Genomic DNA, 25,713 nt, shown 5'->3' on the forward strand with positions numbered 1-25,713 from the left:
GGTGGGGCACACTCCCCGGACAGGGGTGTCGGATTTCCCTGTGCCTGTTGTTGACTCAGTCGCAGCCCTGTGCAGGGCCTGGTCTGACTGGAACTTGAGGGCTTGAGAGAGCAGGCCTCTCTCTCTCCCTCACCAGTTTAAAACAATAACCTGCAGAATTTTCATCAGACGTCACTCTGGTGCCTCTATGCACAGTGCTGCCAACTGTGCATTCCTCCATTCTCTCATGGGGATGTGGGCGTCATTGTCAAGGCCAGCGTTTGTTTCCCATCGCTAATTGCCCTTGAACCAAGTGACTTTATTGAAATTTATGGGATGTGAGCCTCGTGGGCTGAGAAGGTGGTGCGTTGGGTTGGCGGGGGGGATCCTTCTTGAACCTGCTGAAGTCCCGTGTGGTGCTGGTACATCTACAGTGCTGTTAGGGAGGAAGCTTCAGGATTTTGACCCAACGACCGTGAAGGAACGGCCAATATATTTCCAAGTCAGGACGGTCAGTGGCTTGGAGGGGGACCTCCAAGTGGCAGTCCTGAGCCTGCTGCCCTGGTCACAAGACCATCGGATTTTGCAGCAGAGTTAGGCCATTTGGCCCATTGAGTCTGCTCCGCCTGATAAGTTTCTCAACCCCATTCTAAAGTTTTTTAAAAATTTGTGTCGCAAGTAGGCTGACAACACCGTAATGAAGCTGGGAATCGAACCCAGGTCCCTGGCACTGTGAGGCAGCAGTCCTAACTACTGTGCCACCCTTCCCATAAGCTTTGATCTCCTTACCGATCAAGAACCTCTCTATCTCTGTCTTAAAGACACTCGATGACCTCCACAGCCTTCTGCGGCCAAGAGTCCCACACAATTCCCCACCCTCTGGCTGAAGAAATCCCTCCTCATCCCAGTTCTCAAGGGTTATCCCTTCACTCTGAGGCTGTGCCGTCGGATCCTGGTCTCTCCGACTAGTGGGGACATCCTCTCCAGGTCCACTCTATCCAGGACCTTCTCTGTTATTGTTCAATGTGATTCCCCCCCAGAGGAGGAGGAGGTGCCGAAAGTGCGAAGCGGAACGGAGCGATTTGAATCGTAATTGTAGTAATGTTAACCATCTGAGGATGAATATTCCCGGGGTATTATTGTGATTGTCCGGGCCGCGGGATTTGTTTAATTTCACACACACCCGGGGGTGGGGGGGTGATCGGCACCGTGGAAAGTGCGGACGGGAAATGGAATCGACCTTTCGGGAGTCTGGCGCCGTGTCGAAAGTGCGGCCGGGAACGGAGCGATTTCAGGATTTGCTCCATTAAAATCACTAATCTGCGGATTAATATTCGGCGGGGATTATTGTGATTGTGTGGAGCCGGGGTGTTGTTACAATCGGCATCGGCGGGGCGCTCGGTGCTGTGGAAAGTGCGGTTGGGAATGGAGACTGGACGTTGGGAGTCTGGCGCCGTGTGGAATCTGCGGCTGGGAATGGAGGTTGGGAGACTGGCGCTGTGTCGAATCTGCGGCTGAGAATGGAGGTTGGGAGACTGGTGCTGTGTCGAATCTGCGGCTGAGAATGGAGGTTGGGAGACTGGTGCTGTGTCGAACCTGCGGCTGGGAATTGAGGTTGGGAGTCTGGCGCCGTGTGGAATCTGCGGCTGGGAATGGAGTCTGTCGAATCTGCGACTGGGAATGGAGACTGGAGGTTGGGAGTCTGGCGCCGTGTGGAATCTGCGGCTGGGAATGGAGGCTGGGAGTTGGGAGTCTGGCGCCGTGTGGAATCTGCGGCTGGGAATGGAGGCTGGGAGTTGGGAGTCTGGCGCCGTGTGGAATCTGCGGCTGGGAATGGAGCGATGTCAGGTTGGCTGCGATGGCGGGCAGTAACTGAGTGCTGAATCTCCCCCGGGGATTGTGCAGCTTGTACCGGCCCGGGGACTCTGCCGGCCCGGGGACTCTCCTCATTGCCGCTGCCGGGGGGGAGGCCGCTCCGGCCGCTGGAAAGTGCGGACCGGCAGCGCTGTCAAACCCCCGCGGCCACTCGGCCCATCGGGACAATGGCGTCCGTGCCGGTTTACTGCGTCTGCCGCTTACCCTATGATGTGACCCGCTTCATGATCGAGTGCGATGTCTGTCAGGACTGGTTCCACGGCAGGTAAGAGCGGGGCAGGCCCGGGGGGCAATCAGTAACCCCCAGAATAAACCCCCAATAACCCCCAGAATAAACCCCCAATAACCCCCAGAATAAACCCCCAATAACCCCCAGAGTAATAACACCTCACATAGAACATAGAAAGCTACAGCACAAACAGGCCCTTCGGCCCACAAGTTGCGCCGAACATGTCCCCACCTACTAGGCTTATCTATAACCCTCTATCTTACTAACTTCCATGAACTTATCCAAAAGTCTCTTAAAAGACCCTTTCAAATCCGCCTCCACCACCACTACCGGCAGCCGATTCCACGCACCCACCACCCTCTGAGTGAAAAACTTACCCCTAACATCTCCTCTGTACCTATTCCCCAGCACCCTAAACATGTGACCACTTGTGACAACCATTTCAGCCCTGGGTAAAAGCCTCTGAGAATCCACCCGATCTATACCCCTCAACATCTTGGACACCTCTATCAGGTCACCTCTCATCCTATGTCTCTCCAAGGAGAAAAGACTGAGCTCCCTCAACCTATCCTCATAAGGCATGCCAACCAATCCAGGCAACATCCTTGTAAATCTCCTCTGCATCCTTTCAATCATTTCCACATCCCTCCTGTAATGAGGCGACCAGAACTGGGCACAGTACTCCAAGTGGGGTCTGACCAGGGTCCTATACAGCTGCAGCATTATCTCCCGATTTCTAAACTCAATTCCTCTATTAATGAAGGCCAGTATTCCATACGCCTTCTTAACCACAGCCTCTACCTGCGATGCTGCTTTGAGTGTCCCATGAACTCGGACCCCAACATCCTTCTGACCTTCCACACTGCCAAGTGTCTTACCCTTAATATTACATTCTTTCATCCTATTCGACCTGCCAAAATGAACCACCACACACTTATCTGGGTTGAAGTCCATCTGCCGCTTCTCCACCCAGTCTTGCATCTTATCGATGTCTCGTTGCAACTGCTGACATCCCTCTACACTATCCACAGCACCACCAACCTTCGTGTCATAATACACCCCCGGGGTGACACGCCCCCATAATACACCCCGGGGTGACACACCCCCATAGTACACCCCGGGGTGACACACCCCCATAATACACCCCCGGGGTGACGCCCCCCATAATACACCCCGGGGTGACACACCCCCATAATACACCCCGGGGTGACACGCCCCCATAATACACCCCGGGGTGACACACCCCCATAGTACACCCCGGGGTGACACACCCCCATAATACACCCCGGGGTGACACACCCCCATAATACACCCCCGGGGTGACACGCCCCCATAATACACCCCGGGGTGACACACCCCCATAATACACCCCCGGGGTGACGCCCCCCATAATACACCCCGGGGTGACACACCCCCATAATACACCCCGGGGTGACACACCCCCATAATACACCCCGGGGTGACACACCCCCATAATACACCCCGGGGTGACACACCCCCATAATACACCCCGGGGTGACACACCCCCATAATACACCCCGGGGTGACGCCCCCCATAATACACCCCGGGGTGACACACCCCCATAATACACCCCGGGATGACACACCCCCATAATACACCCCAGAGTGACACGCCCCCATAATACACCCCGGGGTGACACACCCCCATAATACACCCCGGGGTGACACACCCCCATAATACACCCCGGGGTGACACACCCCCATAATACACCCCCGGGGTGACACACCCCCATAATACACCACAGAGTGACACGCCCCCATAATACACCCCGGGGTGACACACCCCCATAATACACCCCGGGGTGACACACCCCCATAATACACCCCGGGGTGACACACCCCCATAATACACCCCGGGGTGACACACCCCCATAATACACCCCAGGGTGACACTCCCCCATAATACACCCCAGGGTGACACTCCCCCATAATACACCCCGGGGTGACACTCCCCCATAATACACCCCGGGGTGACACACCCCCATAATACACCCCGGGGTGACACACCCCCATAATACACCCCGGGGTGACACACCCCCATAATACACCCCGGGGTGACACTCCCCCATAATACCCCCCGGGGTGACACACCCCCATAATACACCCCAGGGTGACACTCCCCCATAATACACCCCGGGGTGACACACCCCCATAATACACCCCGGGGTGACACACCCCCATAATACACCCCGGGGTGACACGCCCCCATAATACACCCCAGGGTGACACACCCCCATAATACACCCCAGAGTGACACGCCCCCATAATACACCCCGGGGTGACACGCCCCCATAATACACCCCGGGGTGACACACCCCCATAATACACCCCGGGGTGACACACCCCCATAATACACCCCGGGGTGACACACCCCCATAATACACCCCGGGGTGACACACCCCCATAATACACCCCGGGGTGACACGCCCCCATAATACACCCCAGGGTGACACACCCCCATAATACACCCCGGGGTGACACACCCCCATAATACACCCCGGGGTGACACACCCCCATAATACACCCCCGGGGTGACACACCCCCATAGTACACCCCGGGGTGACACACCCCCATAATACACCCTGGGGTGACACGCCCCCATAATACACCCCCGGGGTGACACACCCCCATAATACACCCCGGGGTGACACACCCCCATAATACACCCCAGGGTGACACCCCCCCATGATAAACCCCGGGGTGACACACCCCCATAATACCCCCCGGGGTGACACACCCCCATAATACACCCCGGGGTGACACACCCCCATAATACACCCCGGGGTGACACACCCCCATAATACACCCCGGGGTGACACACCCCCATAATACACCCCCGGGGTGACACACCCCCATAATACACCCCGGGGTGACACACCCCCATAATACACCCCGGGGTGACACCCCCCATGATAAACCCCGGGGTGACACACCCCCATAATACCCCCCGGGGTGACACACCCCCATAATACACCCCGGGGTGACACACCCCCATAATACACCCCGGGGTGACACACCCCCATAATACACCCCGGGGTGACACACCCCCATAATACACCCCGGGGTGACACACCCCCATAATACACCCCGGGGTGACACACCCCCATAATACACCCCGGGGTGACACACCCCCATAATACACCCCGGGGTGACACACCCCCATAATACACCCCGGGGTGACACACCCCCATAATACACCCCGGGATGACACACCCCCATAATACACCCCAGAGTGACACGCCCCCCATAATACACCCCGGGGTGACACACCCCCATAATACACCCCGGGGTGACACACCCCCATAATACACCCCGGGGTGACACACCCCCATAATACACCCCGGGATGACACACCCCCATAATACACCCCAGAGTGACACACCCCCATAATACACCCCGGGGTGACACACCCCCATAATACACCCCGGGATGACACACCCCCATAATACACCCCGGGGTGACACACCCCCATAATACACCCCGGGGTGACACACCCCCATAATACACCCCGGGGTGACACACCCCCATAATACACCCCGGGATGACACACCCCCATAATACACCCCAGAGTGACACGCCCCCATAATACACCCCGGGGTGACACACCCCCATAATACACCCCAGAGTGACACGCCCCCCATAATACACCCCAGAGATCTGTTCTGGGACCCTTGCTGTTTGTCATTTTCATAAATGACCTGGATACGGAAGTGGAGGGATGGGTTGGTAAGTTTGCCGACGACACGAAGGTTTGTGGTGTTGTGGATAGGTTGGAGGGATGTCAGAAGCTGCAGCGTGACATAGATAGGATGCAAGACTGGGCGGAGAAGTGGTAGGTGGACTTCAACCCGGATAAATGTGTCGTGGTCCATTTTGGCAGATCAAATGGAATGAAGGAGTATAATATCGAGGGTAAGACTCTTAGCAGTGTAGAGGATCAGAAGGACCTTGGGGTCCGGGTCCATAGGACTCTTAAATCGGCCTCGCAGGTAGAGGAGGTGGTTAAGAAGGCGTATGGTGTGCTGGCCTTCATCAATCGAGGGATTGAGTTTAGGAGTCGGGGGATAATGATGCAGCTATATAAGACCCTCGTCAGACCCCACTTGGAGTACTGTGCTCAGTTCTGGTCGCCTCATTACAGGAGGGATGTGGAAATGATTGAAAGGGTGCAGAGAAGATTTACAAGGATGTTGCCTGGATTGGTTGGCATGCCTTATGAGGATAGGCTGAGGGAGCTCGGTCTTTTCTCCTTGGAGAGACGAAGGATGAGAGGTGACCTGATAGAGGTTTACAAGATGTTGAGAGGTATGGATCGGGTGGATTCTCGGAGGCTTTTTCCCAGGGTGGAAATGGCTGCTACGAGAGGACACGGGTTTAAGGTGCTGGGGGGTAGGTACAGAGGAGATGTCAGGGGTAAGTTTTTCACTCAGAGGGTGGTGGGTGAGTGGAATCGGCTGCCGTGAATGGTGGTGGAGGCGGATTCAATAGGGTCTTTTAAGAGACTTCTGGATGAGTACATGGGACTTAATAGGATTGAGGGTTATAGGTAAGCCTATATATAAGCCTAGGTAGGTAGGGACATGACCGGCGCAACTTGTGGGCCGAAGGGCCTGTTTGTGCTGTAGTTTTTCTATGTTCTATGTTCGATGTAACACGCCCCGGTAATAAACCCCGATAAGAAACTCCACCCAGACCTGGGAAATAAATAACCCCCCAATAATAAGCCCCAGAATAATACACCCCGATAATAAACTGCACCTGGACCTGGGAAATAAATAAACTCCAAAACAATAGCCTCCTGATAATCAACTCAAAAATAAACCCCAGGGTAATACACCCAAGCACGGGATCGGGCAGAGTTTACGATGTGTTGTTCGGGGTTCGGACAGAGTTTACGATGTGTTGGATGGTGATCAGACAGAGTTTACGATGTGTTGTTCGGGGATCAGACAGAGTTTGCGATGTGTTGGATGGGGATCGGACAGAGTTTACGATGTGTTGTTCAGGGATCAGACAGTTTATGATGTGTTGTTGGGGGATCAGACAGTTTATGATGTGCTGGACGAGGATCGGACAGAGTTGACGATGTGTTGGATGGGGATCAGACAGAGTTTACGACCTGTTGGATGGCGATCCGACAGAGTTTACGATGTGTTGTTCGGGGATCAGACAGAGTTTGCGATGTGTTGGATGGGGATCGGACAGAGTTTACGATGTGTTGTTCAGGGATCAGACAGTTTATGATGTGTTGTTCGGGGATCAGACAGTTTATGATGTGCTGGACGAGGATCGGACAGAGTTGACGATGTGTTGGATGGGGATCAGACAGAGTTTACGACCTGTTGGATGGCGATCCGACAGAGTTTACGATGTGTTCGGGGATCGGACAGAGTTTGCGATGTGTTGGATGGCGATCCGACAGAGTTTACGATGTGTTGGATGGGGATCGTAGAGTTTGCGATGCGTTGGATGGCGATCCGACAGAGTTTACGATGTGTTGTGCGAGGATCGGACAGAGTTTACGATGTGTTGTTCTGGGATCGGACAGAGTTTACGATGTATTGTTCGGGGATCGGACAGAGTTTACGATGTGTTGTTCGGGGATCGGACAGAGTTTGCGATGTGTTGGATGGCGATCCGACAGAGTTTACGATGTGTTGGATGGGGATCGTAGAGTTTGCGATGCGTTGGATGGCGATCCGACAGAGTTTACGATGTGTTGTGCGAGGATCGGACAGAGTTTACGATGTGTTGTTCTGGGATCGGACAGAGTTTACGATGTATTGTTCGGGGATCGGACAGAGTTTACGATGTATTGTTCGGGGATCGGACAGAGTTTACGATGTGTTGTTCGGGGATCGGACAGAGTTTGCGATGTGTTGGATGGCGATCTGACAGAGTTTACGATGTGTTGGATGGGGATCGTAGAGTTTGCGATGCGTTGGATGGCGATCCGACAGAGTTTACGATGTGTTGTGCGAGGATCGGACAGAGTTTACGATGTGTTGTTCTGGGATCGGACAGAGTTTACGATGTGTTGTTCGGGGATCGGACAGAGTTTACGATGTATTGTTCGGGGATCAGACAGAGTTTACGATGTGTTCGGGGATCGGACAGAGTTTACGATGTATTGTTCTGGGATCGGACAGAGTTTACGATGTGTTGTTCGGGGATCGGACAGAGTTTACGATGTATTGTTCGGGGATCAGACAGAGTTTACGATGTGTTGTTCTGGGATCGGACAGAGTTTACGATGTGTTGTTCGGGGATCGGACAGAGTTTACGATGTGTTGGATGGGGATCGGACAGACTTTACGATGTGTTGTTCGGGGATCCGACAGAGTTTACGATGTGTTGTTCGGGGATCAGACAGTGTTTACGATGTGTTGTTCGGGGATCGGACAGAGTTTACGATGTGTTGTTCAGGAATTGGACAGAGTTTACGATCTGTTGGATGGCGATCCGACAGAGTTTACGATGTGTTGTTCGGGGATCGGACAGAGTTTGCGATGTGTTGGATGGGGATCGGACAGAGTTGACGATGTGTTCGGGGATCAGACAGACGTTACGATCTGTATGATGGCGATCCGACAGAGTTTACGATGTGTTGGATGGGGATCGTAGAGTTTGCGATGTGTTGGATGGCGATCCGACAGAGTTTACGATGTGTTGTTCAGGGATCGGACAGAGTTTACGATGTGTTGTTTGGGGATCGGACAGAGTTTACGATCTGTTGGATGGCGATCCGACAGAGTTTACGATGTGTTGTTCGGGGATCGGACAGAGTTTGCGATGTGTTGGATGGGGATCGGACAGAGTTGACGATGTGTTGTTCGGGGATCAGACAGACGTTACGATCTGTATGATGGCGATCCGACAGAGTTTACGATGTGTTGGATGGGGATCGTAGAGTTTGCGATGTGTTGGATGGCGATCCGACAGAGTTTACGATGTGTTGTTCAGGGATCGGACAGAGTTTACGATGTGTTGTTCGGGGATCGGACAGAGTTTGCGATGTGTTGTTCAGGGATCAGACAGTTTATGATGTGTTGTTCGGGGATCAGACAGTTTATGATGTGCTGGACGAGGATCGGACAGAGTTGACGATGTGTTGGATGGGGATCAGACAGAGTTTACGACCTGTTGGATGGCGATCCGACAGAGTTTACGATGTGTTGTTCGGGGATCAGACAGAGTTTGCGATGTGTTGGATGGGGATCGGACAGAGTTTACGATGTGTTGTTCAGGGATCAGACAGTTTATGATGTGTTGTTCGGGGATCAGACAGTTTATGATGTGCTGGACGAGGATCGGACAGAGTTGACGATGTGTTGGATGGGGATCAGACAGAGTTTACGACCTGTTGGATGGCGATCCGACAGAGTTTACGATGTGTTGTTCGGGGATCGGACAGAGTTTGCGATGTGTTGGATGGCGATCCGACAGAGTTTACGATGTGTTGGATGGGGATCGTAGAGTTTGCGATGCGTTGGATGGCGATCCGACAGAGTTTACGATGTGTTGTGCGAGGATCGGACAGAGTTTACGATGTGTTGTTCTGGGATCGGACAGAGTTTACGATGTATTGTTCGGGGATCGGACAGAGTTTACGATGTATTGTTCGGGGATCGGACAGAGTTTACGATGTGTTGTTCGGGGATCGGACAGAGTTTGCGATGTGTTGGATGGCGATCCGACAGAGTTTACGATGTGTTGGATGGGGATCGTAGAGTTTGCGATGCGTTGGATGGCGATCCGACAGAGTTTACGATGTGTTGTGCGAGGATCGGACAGAGTTTACGATGTGTTGTTCTGGGATCGGACAGAGTTTACGATGTGTTGTTCGGGGATCGGACAGAGTTTACGATGTATTGTTCGGGGATCAGACAGAGTTTACGATGTGTTCGGGGATCGGACAGAGTTTACGATGTATTGTTCTGGGATCGGACAGAGTTTACGATGTGTTGTTCGGGGATCGGACAGAGTTTACGATGTATTGTTCGGGGATCAGACAGAGTTTACGATGTGTTGTTCTGGGATCGGACAGAGTTTACGATGTGTTGTTCGGGGATCGGACAGAGTTTACGATGTGTTGGATGGGGATCGGACAGACTTTACGATGTGTTGTTCGGGGATCCGACAGAGTTTACGATGTGTTCGGGGATCAGACAGTGTTTACGATGTGTTGTTCGGGGATCGGACAGAGTTTACGATGTGTTGTTCAGGAATTGGACAGAGTTTACGATCTGTTGGATGGCGATCCGACAGAGTTTACGATGTGTTGTTCGGGGATCGGACAGAGTTTGCGATGTGTTGGATGGGGATCGGACAGAGTTGACGATGTGTTCGGGGATCAGACAGACGTTACGATCTGTATGATGGCGATCCGACAGAGTTTACGATGTGTTGGATGGGGATCGTAGAGTTTGCGATGTGTTGGATGGCGATCCGACAGAGTTTACGATGTGTTGTTCAGGGATCGGACAGAGTTTACGATGTGTTGTTTGGGGATCGGACAGAGTTTACGATCTGTTGGATGGCGATCCGACAGAGTTTACGATGTGTTGTTCGGGGATCGGACAGAGTTTGCGATGTGTTGGATGGGGATCGGACAGAGTTGACGATGTGTTGTTCGGGGATCAGACAGACGTTACGATCTGTATGATGGCGATCCGACAGAGTTTACGATGTGTTGGATGGGGATCGTAGAGTTTGCGATGTGTTGGATGGCGATCCGACAGAGTTTACGATGTGTTGTTCAGGGATCGGACAGAGTTTACGATGTGTTGTTCGGGGATCGGACAGAGTTTGCGATGTGTTGTTCAGGGATCAGACAGTTTATGATGTGTTGTTCGGGGATCAGACAGTTTATGATGTGCTGGACGAGGATCGGACAGAGTTGACGATGTGTTGGATGGGGATCAGACAGAGTTTACGACCTGTTGGATGGCGATCCGACAGAGTTTACGATGTGTTGTTCGGGGATCAGACAGAGTTTGCGATGTGTTGGATGGGGATCGGACAGAGTTTACGATGTGTTGTTCAGGGATCAGACAGTTTATGATGTGTTGTTCGGGGATCAGACAGTTTATGATGTGCTGGACGAGGATCGGACAGAGTTGACGATGTGTTGGATGGGGATCAGACAGAGTTTACGACCTGTTGGATGGCGATCCGACAGAGTTTACGATGTGTTGTTCGGGGATCGGACAGAGTTTGCGATGTGTTGGATGGCGATCCGACAGAGTTTACGATGTGTTGGATGGGGATCGTAGAGTTTGCGATGCGTTGGATGGCGATCCGACAGAGTTTACGATGTGTTGTGCGAGGATCGGACAGAGTTTACGATGTGTTGTTCTGGGATCGGACAGAGTTTACGATGTATTGTTCGGGGATCGGACAGAGTTTACGATGTATTGTTCGGGGATCGGACAGAGTTTACGATGTGTTGTTCGGGGATCGGACAGAGTTTGCGATGTGTTGGATGGCGATCCGACAGAGTTTACGATGTGTTGGATGGGGATCGTAGAGTTTGCGATGCGTTGGATGGCGATCCGACAGAGTTTACGATGTGTTGTGCGAGGATCGGACAGAGTTTACGATGTGTTGTTCTGGGATCGGACAGAGTTTACGATGTGTTGTTCGGGGATCGGACAGAGTTTACGATGTATTGTTCGGGGATCAGACAGAGTTTACGATGTGTTCGGGGATCGGACAGAGTTTACGATGTATTGTTCTGGGATCGGACAGAGTTTACGATGTGTTGTTCGGGGATCGGACAGAGTTTACGATGTATTGTTCGGGGATCAGACAGAGTTTACGATGTGTTGTTCTGGGATCGGACAGAGTTTACGATGTGTTGTTCGGGGATCGGACAGAGTTTACGATGTGTTGGATGGGGATCGGACAGACTTTACGATGTGTTGTTCGGGGATCCGACAGAGTTTACGATGTGTTCGGGGATCAGACAGTGTTTACGATGTGTTGTTCGGGGATCGGACAGAGTTTACGATGTGTTGTTCAGGAATTGGACAGAGTTTACGATCTGTTGGATGGCGATCCGACAGAGTTTACGATGTGTTGTTCGGGGATCGGACAGAGTTTGCGATGTGTTGGATGGGGATCGGACAGAGTTGACGATGTGTTCGGGGATCAGACAGACGTTACGATCTGTATGATGGCGATCCGACAGAGTTTACGATGTGTTGGATGGGGATCGTAGAGTTTGCGATGTGTTGGATGGCGATCCGACAGAGTTTACGATGTGTTGTTCAGGGATCGGACAGAGTTTACGATGTGTTGTTTGGGGATCGGACAGAGTTTACGATCTGTTGGATGGCGATCCGACAGAGTTTACGATGTGTTGTTCGGGGATCGGACAGAGTTTGCGATGTGTTGGATGGGGATCGGACAGAGTTGACGATGTGTTGTTCGGGGATCAGACAGACGTTACGATCTGTATGATGGCGATCCGACAGAGTTTACGATGTGTTGGATGGGGATCGTAGAGTTTGCGATGTGTTGGATGGCGATCCGACAGAGTTTACGATGTGTTGTTCAGGGATCGGACAGAGTTTACGATGTGTTGTTCGGGGATCGGACAGAGTTTGCGATGTGTTGTTCGGGGATCGGACAGAGTTTACGATGTGTTGTTCGGGGATCGGACAGAGTTTACGATGTGTTGTTCGGGGATCGGACAGAGTTTACGATGTGTTGGATGGGGATCGGACAGACTTTACGATGTGTTGTTCGGGGATCGGACAGAGTTTACGATGTGTTGTTCGGGGATCAGACAGAGTTTACGATGTGTTGTTCGGGCTTCGGACAGAGTTTACGATGTGTTGGATGGGGATCGGACAGAGTTTACGATGTGTTGTTCGGGGATCGGACAGAGTTTACGATGTGTTGTTCGGGGATCGGACAGAGTTCACGATGTGTTGTTCGGGGTTCGGACAGAGTTTACGATGTGTTGGATGGGGATCGGACAGACTTTACGATGTGTTGTTCGGGCTTCGGACAGAGTTTACGATGTGTTGGATGGGGATCGGACAGACTTTACGATGTGTTGTTCGGGGATTGGACAGACTTTACGATGTGTTGTTCGGGGATTGGACAGAGTTTACGATGTGTGGTTCGGGGATCGGACAGAGTTTACGACGTGTTGTTCGGGGGTCGGACAGAGTTTACGATGTGTTGTTCGGGGATTGGACAGACTTTACGATGTGTTGTTCGGGGATTGGACAGAGTTTACGATGTGTGGTTCGGGGATCGGACAGAGTTTACGATGTGTTGTTCGGGGATCGGACAGAGTTTACGATGTGTTGTTCGGGGATCGGACAGAGTTTACGATGTGTTGTTTGGGGATTGGACAGAGTTCACGATGTGTTGTTCGGGTATTGGACAGTGTTTACGATCTGTTGGATGGCGATCCGACAGAGTTTACGATGTGTTGGATGGGGATCGTAGAGTTTGCGATGTGTTGGATAGGGATCGGACAGAGTTTGCGATGTGTTGGATGAGGATCGGACAGCATTTGCGATGTGTTGTTCGGGGATCGGACAGAGTTTACGATGTGTTGTTCGGGGATCGGACAGAGTTTACGATGTGTTGTTCGGGGATCGGACAGAGTTTACGATGTGTTGTTCGGGGATCGGACAAAGTTTACGATGTGTTGTTCAGCGATCGGACAAAGTTTACGATGTGTTTGGGGATGAGACAGAGTTTACGATGTGTTGGATGGGGATCGGACAGAGTTTACGATGCGTTCGGGGATCGGACAGAGTTTACGATGTGTTGTTCGGACATTGGACAGAGTTTACGATGTGTTGTTCGGGGGTCGGACAGAGTTTACGATGTGTTGTTCGGGGGTCGGACAGAGTTTACGATGTGTTGTTCGGGGATCGGACAGAGTTTACGATGTGTTGTTCGGGGATCGGACAGAGTTTACGATGTGTTGTTCGGGGATCAGACAGAGTTTGCGATGTGTTGTTCGGGGATCGGACAGAGTTTACGATGTGTTGTTCGGGGATCAGACAGAGTTTACGATGTGTTGTTCGGGGGTCGGACAGAGTTTACGATGTGTTGTTCGGGGATCGGACAGAGTTTACGATGTGTTGTTCGGGGATCGGACAGAGTTTACGATGTGTTGTTCGGGGATCAGACAGAGTTTGCGATGTGTTGTTCGAGGATCGGACAGAGTTCACGATGTGTTGTTCATGGATCGGACAAAGTTGACGGTGTTGTTCAGGGATTGGGCAGAGTTTACGATGTGTTGTACGGGGATCGGACAAAGTTTACGATGTGTTGGATGGCGATCCGACAGAGTTTACGATGTGTTGTGCGAGGATCGGACAGAGTTTACGATGTGTTGTTCGGGGATTGGACAGAGTTTACGATATGTTGGATGAGGATCGGACAGAGTTTACGATGTGTTGTGCGAGGATCGGACAGAGTTTACGATGTGTTGTTCGGGGATTGGACAGAGTTTACGATGTGTTGGATGAGGATCGGACAGAGTTTACGATGTGTTGTGCGAGGATCGGACAGAGTTTACGATGTGTTGTTCGGGGATTGGACAGAGTTTACGATGTGTTGGATGAGGATCGGACAGAGTTTACGATGTGTTGGATGGCGATCCGACAGAGTTTACGATGTGTTGGATGGCGATCCGACAGAGTTTACGATGTGTTGTGCGAGGATCAGACAGAGTTTACGATGTGTTGTTCGGGGATTGGACAGAGTTTACGATGTGTTGGATGAGGATCGGACAGAGTTTACGATGTGTTGTGCGAGGATCGGACAGAGTTTACGATGTGTTGTTCGGGGATTGGACAGAGTTTACGATGTGTTGGATGAGGATCGGACAGAGTTTACGATGTGTTGTGCGAGGATCGGACAGAGTTTATGATGTGTTGGATAGGGGTCGGAGAGTGTTTACGATGTGTTGTTCGGGGATCAGACAGAGTTTACGATGTGTTGGATGGGGATCGGACAGAGATTACGATGTGTTGGATGCGTATGGGACAGAGTTTACGATGTGTTGGATGGGGATCGGACAGAGTTTACGATGTGTTGTTCAGGGATCGGACAGAGTTTATGATGTGTTGGATGGGGATCGGAGAGAGTTTACGATGTGTTGTTCAGGGATCGGACAGAGTTCACGATGTGTTGGATGGGGATCGGAGAGAGTTTACGATGTGTTGTTCGGGGATCGGACAGAGTTTACTATGTGTTGTTCGGGGATCGGACAGAGTTTACGATGTATTGGATGGGGATCGGACAGAGTTGACGATGTGTTGGATGGGGATCGGACAGAGTTGACGGTGTTGTTCGGGGATTGGGCAGAGTTTACGATGTGTTGTTCGGGGATCAGACAGAGTTTACGATGTGTTGGATGGGGATCGGAGAGTGTCTACGATGTGTTGTTCGGGGATCAGACAGAGTTTACGATGTGTTGTTCGGGGATCGGACAGTGTTTACGATGTGTTGGATGGGTATCGGACAGAGTTTACGATGTGTTGTTCGGGGATCGGACAGAGTTTACGATGTGTTGGACGGGGATCGGACAGAGTTTACGATGTGTTGTTCGGGGATCGGACAGAGTTTACGATGTGTTGTTCGGGGATCGGACAGAGTTTACGATGTGTTGTTCGGGGATCAGACAGAGGTTACGATGTGTTGTCCGGGGATCGGACAGAGTTTACGATGTGTTGTTCGGGGATCAGACAGAGGTTACGATGTGTTGTCCGGGGATCGGACAGAGTTTACGATGTGTTGGATGCGGATCAGACAGAGTTTACGATGTGTTGTTCGGGGATCGGACAGAGTTTACGATGTGTTGTTCGGGGATCGGACAGAGTTTACGATGTGTTGTTCGGGGATCAGACAGAGGTTACGATGTGTTGTTCGGGGATCAGACAGAGGTTACGATGTGTTGTTCGGGGATCGGACAGAGTTTACGATGTGTTGTTCGGGGATCGGACAGAGTTTACGATGTGTTCGGGGATCAGACAGAGTTTACGATGTGTTGTTCGGGGATCAGACAGAGTTTACGATGTGTTGTTCGGGGATCAGACAGAGGTTACGATGTGTTGGATGGTGATCGGACAGTGTTTACGACGTGTTGTTCGGGGATCGGATAGAGTTTACGATGTGTTGTTCGGGGATCGGACAGAGTTTACGATGTGTTGTTCGGGGATCAGACAGAGGTTACGATGTGTTGGATGGGTATCGGACAGAGTTTACGATGTGTTGGATGGGGACTGGACAGAGTTGACGATGTGTTGTTCGGGGATCGGACAGAGGTTACGATGTGTTGGACGGGGATCGGACAGAGTTTACGATGTGTTGGATGCGGATCAGACAGTGTTTACGATGTGTTGTTCGGGGATCGGATAGAGTTTACGATGTGTTGGACGGGGATCGGACAGAGTTTACGATGTGTTGGATGCGGATCAGACAGTGTTTACGATGTGTTGGACGGGGATCGGACAGAGTTTACGATGTGTTGTTCGGGGATCGGACAGAGTTTACGATGTGTTGGATGCGGATCAGACAGTGTTTACGATGTGTTGTTCGGGGATCGGACAGAGTTTACGATGTGTTGTTCGGGGATCGGACAGCGTTTACGATGTGTTGTTCGGGGATCGGACAGAGTTTACGATGTGTTGGACGGGGATCGGACAGAGTTTACGATGTGTTGTTCGGGGATCAGACAGAGTTTACGATGTGTTGGACGGGGATCGGACAGAGTTTACGATGTGTTGTTCGGGGATCGGACAGAGTTTACAATGTGTTGTTCGGGGATCGGACAGAGTTTACGATGTGTTGTTCGGGGATCGGACAGAGTTTACGATGTGTTGGATGGTGATCAGACAGAGTTTACGATGTGTTGTTCGGGGATCGGACAGAGTTTACGATGTGTTGGATGGTGATCGGACAGAGTTTACGATGTGTTGTTCGGGGATCGGACAGAGTTTACGATGTGTTGTTCGGGGATCAGACAGAGGTTACGATGTGTTGGATGGTGATCGGACAGAGTTTACGATGTGTTGGATGGGGATTGGACAGAGTTGACGATGTGTTGTTCGGGGATCGGACAGAGTTTACGATGTGTTGGACGGGGATCGGACAGAGTTTACGATGTGTTGGATGCGGATCAGACAGTGTTTACGATGTGTTGTTCGGGGATCGGATAGAGTTTACGATGTGTTGGACGGGGATCGGACAGAGTTTACGATGTGTTGGATGCGGATCAGACAGTGTTTACGATGTGTTGGACGAGGATCGGACAGAGTTTACGATGTGTTGGACGGGGATCGGACAGAGTTTGCGATGTGTTGTTCGGGGATCGGACAGAGTTTACGATGTGTTGTTCGGGGATCAGACAGAGTTTACGATGTGTTGTTCGGGGCTCGGACAGAGTTTACGATGTGTTGTTCGGGGCTCGGACAGATTTTACGATGTGTTGTTCAGGGATCGGACAGAGTTTACGATGTGTTGGATGGGGATCGGACAGAGTTTACGATGTGTTGTTTGGGGATCGGACAGAATTTACGATGTGTTGGATGGGTATCGGACAGAGTTTACGATGTGTTGGATGGGGATCGGACAGAGTTTACGATGTGTTGGATGGGTATCGGACAGAGTTTACGATGTGTTGGATGGGGATCGGACAGAGTTTACGATGTGTTGTTCGGGGATCGGACAGAGTTTACGATGTGTTCGGGGATCAGACAGAGTTTACGATGTGTTGTTCGGGGCTCGGACAGAGTTTACGATGTGTTGTTCGGGGCTCGGACAGATTTTACGATGTGTTGGATGCGGATCAGACAGTGTTTACGATGTGTTGTTCGGGGATCGGACAGAGTTTACGATGTGTTGGATGGGGATCGGACAGAGTTTACGATGTGTTGTTCGGGGCTCGGACAGATTTTACGATGTGTTGTTCAGGGATCGGACAGAGTTTACGATGTGTTGGATGGGGATCGGACAGAGTTTACGATGTGTTGTTCGGGGATCGGACAGAGTTTACGATGTGTTGGATGCGGATCAGACAGAGTTTACGATGTGTTGTTCAGGGATCGGACAGTGTTTACGATCAGAGAATCATAGAAACCCTACAGTGCAGAAAGAGGCCATTCGGCCCATCGAGTCTACACCGACCACAATGCCACTCAGGCCCTACCCCCATATCCCTACATATTTACCCGCTAACCTGCCCATCTCAAGACACTAAGGGCAATTTTTAGCATGGCCAATCAACCTAACCCGCACATCTTTGGACTGTGGGAGGAAACCGGAGCACCCGGAGGAAACCCACGCAGACAAGAGGAGAATGTGCAAACTCCACAGAGACAGTGACCCAAGCCAGGAATCGAACCCAGGTCCCTGGAGCTGTGAAGCACCAGTGCTAACCACTGTGCTACCGTGCCGCCCAACGATGTGTTGTTCGGGGATCGGACAGAGTTTACGATGTGTTGTTCGGGGTTCGGACAGAGTTTACGATGTGTTGTTCGGGGATCGGACAGAGTTTGCGATGTGTTCGGGGATTGGACAGAAATTACCATGTGTTGTTCGGGGTTCGGACAGAGTTTGCGATGTGTTCGGGGATTGGACAGAAATTACCATGTGTTGTTCGGGGATCGGACAGAGTTTACGATGTGTTCGGGGATCGGACAGAGTTTACGATGTGTTGTTCGGGGATCGGACAGAAATTACCATGTGTTGTTCGGGGATCGGACAGAGTTTACGATGTGTTCGGGGTTCGGACAGAGTTTACGATGTTTTGTTCGGGGATCGGACAGAGTTTACGATGTGTTCGGGGATTGGACAGAAATTACCATGTGTTGTTCGGGGTTCGGACAGAGTTTACGATGTGTTGTTCGGGGATCGGACAGAGTTTACGATGTGTTGTTCGGGGATCGGACAGAGTTTACGATGTGTTCGGGGATTGGACAGAGTTTACGATGTGTTGGATGGTGATCAGACAGAGTTTACGATGTGTTGGATGGGGATCGGATGGAGTTTACGATGTGTTGGATGCGGATCAGACAGTGTTTACGATGTGTTGTTCGGGGATCGGACAGAGTTTACGATGTGTTGTTCGGGGATCGGACAGAGTTTACGATGTGTTCGGGGATTGGACAGAGTTTACGATGTGTTGGATGGTGATCAGACAGAGTTTACGATGTGTTGGATGGGGATCGGATGGAGTTTACGATGTGTTGGATGCGGATCAGACAGTGTTTACCATGTGTTGTTCGGGGTTCGGACAGAGTTTACGATGTGTTGTTCGGGGATCGGACAGAGTTTACGATGTGTTGTTCGGGGTTCGGACAGAGTTTACGATGTGTTGTTCGGGGATCAGACAGTGTTTACGATGTGTTGTTCAGGAATTGGACAGAGTTTACGATGTGTTGTTCGGGGATCAGACAGTGTTTACGATGTGTTGTTCGGGGTTCGGACAGAGTTGGCGATGTGTTGTTCGGGGGTCGGACAGAGTTTACGATGTGTTGTTCGGGGATTGGACAGAGTTTACGATGTGTTGTTCGGGGATCGGACAGAGTTTACGATGTGTTGTTCGGGGATCGGACAGAGTTTACGATGTTTTGTTCGGGGATCGGACAGAGTTTACGATGTGTTGTTCGGGGATCGGACAGTGTTTACGATCATAGAATCATAGAAACCCTACAGTGCAGAAAGAGGCCATTCGGCCCATCGAGTCTACACCGACCACAATGCCACTCAGGCCCTACCCCCATATCCCTACATATTTACCCGCTAATCCCTCTAACCTACCCATCTCAAGACACTAAGGGCAATTTTAGCATGGCCAATCAACCTAACCCGCACATCGTTGGACTGTGGGAGGAAACCGGAGCACCCGGAGGAAACCCACGCAGACACGAGGAGAATGTGCAAACTCCACACAGACAGTGACCCAAGCCAGGAATCGAACCCAGGTCCCTGGAGCTGTGAAGCACCAGTGCTAACCACTGTGCTACCGTGCCGCCCAACGATGTGTTGTTCGGGGATCGGACAGAGTTTACAATGTGTTGTTCGGGGTTCGGACAGAGTTTACGATGTGTTCGGGGATCGGACAGAGTTTGCGATGTGTTCGGGGATCGGACAGAAATTACCATGTGTTGTTCGGGGTTCGGACAGAGTTTACGATGTGTTGTTCGGGGGTCGGACAGAGTTTACGATGTGTGGTTCGGGGATCGGACAGAGTTTACGATGTGTTGTTCGGGGATCGGACAGAGTTTACAATGTGTTGTTCGGGGTTCGGACAGAGTTTACGATGTGTTCGGGGATCGGACAGAGTTTGCGATGTGTTCGGGGATCGGACAGAAATTACCATGTGTTGTTCGGGGTCGGACAGAGTTTACGATGTGTGGTTCGGGGATCGGACAGAGTTTACGATGTGTGGTTCGGGGATCGGACAGAGTTTACGATGTGTTGTTCGGGGATCGGACAGAGTTTACGATGTGTTCGGGGATCGGACAGAGTTCACGATGTGTTGTTTGGGGTTCGAACAGAGTTCACGATGTGTTGTTCCGGGTTCGGACAGAGTTCACGATGTGTTGTTCGGGGATCGGACAGATGCCGTACATGTGTGTGGGTTGTGAATTGATGTTGGAATGTTGTTCTGCTCTTCCTATCGTTTCCCCACTACACTCCCTGATTCTGACATGATTTTTGGTTTGAACATTTGCCTCTGTGATCTCACTCTTGACTCATTGCTAATGTTCGCAGTCCGACCACCTCTCTGTCTGTCTGTCTGTGGTGCCGGTGCTGAGGTAACGGGCTGTTAATCTGTCCTTGCGGTGACTGTTTTTCCAGCTGTGTCGGTGTGGAGGAAGATTTGGCCACAGAGATTGATTTGTACCACTGCCCGAACTGTGAGAAGAGCCATGGCCTGTCTGTGAGTAAGTATCCTCTCCCTATCTCAGCTGCCTGGTTTAAGATGGGCCCCATTCCCATTGCTTGGCTGCAAGGAGACTCCGAAGCTGAGAGTCAGGCTGCCTCTGACCTTGGAGTAATCCTGTGCTCACTGACCGTCATTATCCCAATCCGTGCAAGCCTCCTTACAGGTTTTATATTCACATTCTTGTCAAGATCCTCCAAAGCATCAGGATTTTCCATTGGGTTGACATAGAGGCCTTTCCACTTGTTGGGTGGGGGATAGACCAAATCCAAGGGGTCCGTCAACATGAGACACTCACTAAAAATTCCAACAAAGAGAATTCGGGAGAAAGGTCTTTATCCAGAGAGCGGGGAGAATGTGGGACTCGCTCCCACAGGGAGAGCGGGGAGAATGTGGGACTCGCCCCCACGGGGAGCGGGGAGAATGTGAGACTTGCTCCCACAGGGAGAGCGGGGAGAATGTGGGACTCGCTCCCACAGGGAGAGAGGGGAGAATGTGGGACTCGCTCCCACGGGGAGTAGGGGAGAATGTGGAACTCGCTCCCACGGGGAGTGGGGGAGAATGTGGGACTCGATCCCACGGGGAGTAGGGGAGAATGTGGGACTCGCTCCCACGGGGAGTGGGGGAGAATGTGGGACTCGATCCCACGGGGAGTAGGGGAGAATGTGGAACTCGCTCCCACGGGGAGTGGGGGAGAATGTGGGACTCGATCCCACGGGGAGTGGGGAGAATGTAGAACTTGCTCCCACAGGGAGTGGGGGAGAATGTGGGACTCGCTCCCAAAGAGAGAGTGGGGAGAATGTGGGACTCACTCCCACAGGGAGAGAGGGGAGAATGTGGGACTCAATCCCACGGGGAGTGGGGAGAATGTGGAACTCGCTCCCACGGGGAGTGGGGAGAATGTGGGACTTGCTCCCACAAGGAGTGGGGGAGAATGTGGGACTCGCTCCCACGGGGAGTGGGGGAGAATGTGGGACTCGCTCCCACGGGGAGAGCGAGGAGAATGTGGAACTTGCTCCCACTGGAAGAGCGGGGTGAATGTGGAACTCACTCCCGCGGGGTGAGTGTGGAACTCGCTCCCACGGGGAGAGCAGGGAGAATGTGGAACTCGCTCCTACAGGGAGTGGGGGAGAATGTGGGACTCGCTCCCATGGGGAGTGGGGGAGAATGTGGGACTCGCTCCCACGGGGAGTGGGGGAGAATGTGGGACTCGCTCCCACGGGGAGTGGGGGAGAATGTGGGACTCGCTCCCACGGGGATTGGGGGAGAATGTGGGACAATCTCCGTATTTTATAGGTGGGTTTGATTTGAATTTCATCCTGTACCCCTCTCTCTTTCTCTCGCCAGTGAAAAGGAGAAAAAGCTGGCTCAAGCAGGATAGTCTGTGCAATGTGGACAGATCGCAGCCAGTCCAAACAGGGAGTCAGATCTTTATTAAGGAGCTGCGGAGCCGCACCTTCCCAAGGTAGGGTTGACCATTGGTCCCTCCCAACCCAAGAGGCAGCCCAGGGGCGGCCGGCCCAAGACGTGGGTGTCTTTTTGTGGAATGTATGTGTGTCCAGTAAGGGTCCCCGCGTCCTGTCCCTGGGCCAAGTTCCAATTGGGTCTCGCTCCAGAATCTTCAGTCAGCAAGTCCTGGATTCAATACTCACTGCAGAGACCGGAGTCCCATAATCGGGGCTGGCATTTCTGAATGCAGTGCTGAGGGAGCGCCACACTGTGGGAGGGTCAGTGCTGAGGGAGCGCCACACTGTGGGAGGGTCGGCGCTGAGGGAGCGCCGCACTGTGGGAGGGTCAGTGCTGAGGGAGCGCCGCACTGTGGGAGGGTCAGTGCTGAGGAAGCGCCGCACTGCGGGAGGGTCAGTGCTGAGGGAGCGCCGCACTGTGGGAGGGTCAGTGCTGAGGGAGCGCCGCACTGCGGGAGGGTCAGTGCTGAGGAAGCGCCGCACTGTGGGAGGGTCAGTGCTGAGGGAGCGCCGCACTGTGGGAGGGTCAGTGCTGAGGGAGCGCCGCACTGCGGGAGGGTCAGTGCTGAGGGAGCGCCGCACTGTGGGAGGGTCAGTGCTGAGGGAGCGCCGCACTGTGGGAGGGTCAGTGCTGAGGGAGCGCCACACTGTGGGAGGGTCAGTGCCAAGGGAGCGCCACACTGTGGGAGGGTCAGTGCTGAGGAAGCGCCGCACTGTGGGAGGGTCAGTGCTGAGGAGCGCCACACTGTGGGAGGGTCAGTGCTGAGGGAGCGCCGCACTGTGGGAGGGTCAGTGCTGAGGGAGCGCCGCACTGTGGGAGGGTCAGTGCTGAGGGAGCGCCGCACTGTGGGAGGGTCAGTGCTGAGGGAGCGCCGCACTGTGGGAGGGTCAGTGCTGAGGGATCACTGTGCTGCCTTTGAGGTGAGGCAGAGAGATCTGTTCTGTTAATAATGTTTGTCTCCTTATCTAATGGTTGTACTTGGCTCTGTGTCCCCCTTTCTCTCTCGTCGTCTCTAGTGCAGATGAGGTAATCCTGAAGCCGACAGGATATCAGCTGACAGTGGAGTACCTGGAGGAGAACAGTTTCAGTGTGCCCATTCTGGTGGCGAAGAAGGATGGTCTGGGAATGACCGTGCCCTCCAGCACTTTCACCGTCAATGACGTGGAGCGGTGCGTGGGTGAGTTTGTGAGTGTCTCACTCTGCACCGGATGGTCACACAAGCCTCCTGCATACTGGAGGGTGCGTGTGCAAGTGTCCCGCGTTGTTTGGGGGGAGGTCCGAGTGTCCTGTGTTATGGGGTGGGGGGGTCCGAGTGTCCTGTGTTATGCGGGGGCAGGGTCCAAATGTCCTGCGTTATTGGGGGGTCCAAATGTCCTATGTTATTGGGGGGGTCCGAGTGTCCTGCGTTATGGGGGGGTCCGAGTGTCCTGCGTTATGGGGGGGTCCGAGTGTCCTGCGTTATGGGGGGGTCCGAGTGTCTTGCGTTATGGGGGGGTCCGAGTGCCCTGTGTTATTGGGGGGGTCCGAGTGTCCTGCGTTATTGGGGGGGTCTGGGTGTCCTGTGTTATTGGGGGGGTCCGAGTGCCCTGTGTTATGGGGAGGGGGGGTCCGAGTGTCCTGCGTTATTGGGGGGGTCCGAGTGCCCTGTGTTATTGGGGGGGGTCCGAGTGTCCTGCGTTATTGGGGGGGTCTGGGTGTCCTGTGTTATTGGGGGGGTCCGAGTGTCCTGCGTTATTGGGGGGGTCCGAGTGTCCTGCATTATGGGAAGGAGGGGTCCGAGTGTCCTGTGTTATGGGGAGGGGGGGTCCGGGTGTCCTGTGTTATTGGGGGGGTCCGAGTGTCCTGCGTTATGGGGGGAGGTCCTGTGTTATGGGGAGGGGGGGTCAGAGTGTCCCGTGTTATGGGGGGGGTTCGAATGTACTGCGTTATTTGGTGGTTGGGGGGGAGGTCTGAATGACCTGTGTCATGGGGAGGGGGGGTCTGAGTGTCCTGTGTTATTGGGGGGAGGTGTCTGAGTGTCCTGTGTTATTGGGGGGAGGCGTCTGAGTGTCCTGTGTTATTGGGGGGAGGTGTCTGAGTGTCCTGTGTTATTGGGGGGAGGTGTCTGAGTGTCCTGTGTTATTGGGGGGAGGTGTCTGAGTGTCCTGTGTTATTGGGGGGAGGTGTCTGAGTGTCCTGTGTTATTGGGGGGAGGTGTCTGAGTGTCCTGTGTTATTGGGGGAGGTGTCTGAGTGTCCTGTGTTATTGGGGGGAGGTGTCTGAGTGTCCTGTGTTATTGGGGGGTGGTGTCTGAGTGTCCTGTGTTATTGGGGGGAGGTGTCTGAGTGTCCTGTGTTATTGGGGGGAGGTGTCTGAGTGTCTTGTGTTATTGGGGGAGGTGTCTGAGTGTCCTGTGTTATTGGGGGGAGGTGCCTGAGTGTCCTGTGTTATTGGGGGGAGGTGTCTGAGTGTCCTGTGTTATTGGGGGGTGGGGGTGCAAGTGTTGTGTATTTAGTGCCCTCCCTGCCTGGTTACTGTTCCTCGCTACTTAACTGCTGCTTGTCTTTCTGAACTGCTGCATGCTGCCCCTGGCAGGCTCGGAGAAGATTATCGATGTTATCGATGTGGCCCGTCAGGCAGACTGCAAGATGAAGCTGGGGACTTTGTCAAATATTACAACAGCAGCAGCCGCGAGAAGGTGCTGAATGTCATCAGCCTGGAATTCTCAGACACCAGGTGAGGGCGGGGAGGGGGCGAGCGAGGGGAGGGGGGCGGGAGGGGGGGGCGAGCGAGGGAGGGGGGAGGGGGAGGGGGCGAGCGAGGGGAGGGAGGGAGGGGAGGGGGCGAGCGAGGGGAGGGGAGGGGGCGAGCGAGGGGAGGGGGGCGAGGGAGGGGGCGGGGAGGGGGCGAGCGAGGGGAGGGGGCAGGAGGGGGCGAGCGAGGGGAGGGGGGTGGGGAGGGGGCAAGCGAGGGGAGGGGTGTGGGGAGGGGGCGAGCGAGGGGAGGGGAGGGGGGTGGGGAGGGGGCGAGCAAGGGGAGGGAGGGGGGTGGGGAGGGGGCGAGCGAGTGAGGGAGGGGCGAGCGCGGGGAGGGGGCGAGCGAGGGGGCGAGCGAGGGGAGGGGGTGGGGAGGGGAGGGGAGGGGGCAAAGCGTGGGGAGGGGGCGAGCGAAGGGGATGGGAGGGGGATGGGAGCGCGGGGAGGGGGCGAGCGCGGGGAGGGGGACGGGGAGGGGG

The 25,713-nt window shown here is 53.3% G+C and overlaps 1 protein-coding gene across 1 annotated transcript; it reads left to right on the top strand.

Moving 5' to 3' along the window:
• Positions 1-1,808: 1,808 nt before the first annotated feature.
• LOC144490774 (histone lysine demethylase PHF8-like) lies at positions 1,809-25,215 on the top strand. Its single transcript, XM_078208477.1, has 5 exons — positions 1,809-2,119; positions 20,948-21,033; positions 22,380-22,497; positions 23,516-23,676; positions 25,074-25,215. The coding sequence occupies exons 1-5, from the start codon at positions 2,022-2,024 to the stop codon at positions 25,181-25,183; spliced, it is 573 nt and encodes a 190-aa protein (XP_078064603.1). The 5' UTR covers positions 1,809-2,021; the 3' UTR covers positions 25,184-25,215.
• Positions 25,216-25,713: the final 498 nt, after the last annotated feature.

This window comes from Mustelus asterias, unplaced genomic scaffold (genome assembly GCF_964213995.1).
Source record: "Mustelus asterias unplaced genomic scaffold, sMusAst1.hap1.1 HAP1_SCAFFOLD_3776, whole genome shotgun sequence".
Lineage (NCBI taxonomy): Eukaryota > Metazoa > Chordata > Chondrichthyes > Carcharhiniformes > Triakidae > Mustelus > Mustelus asterias.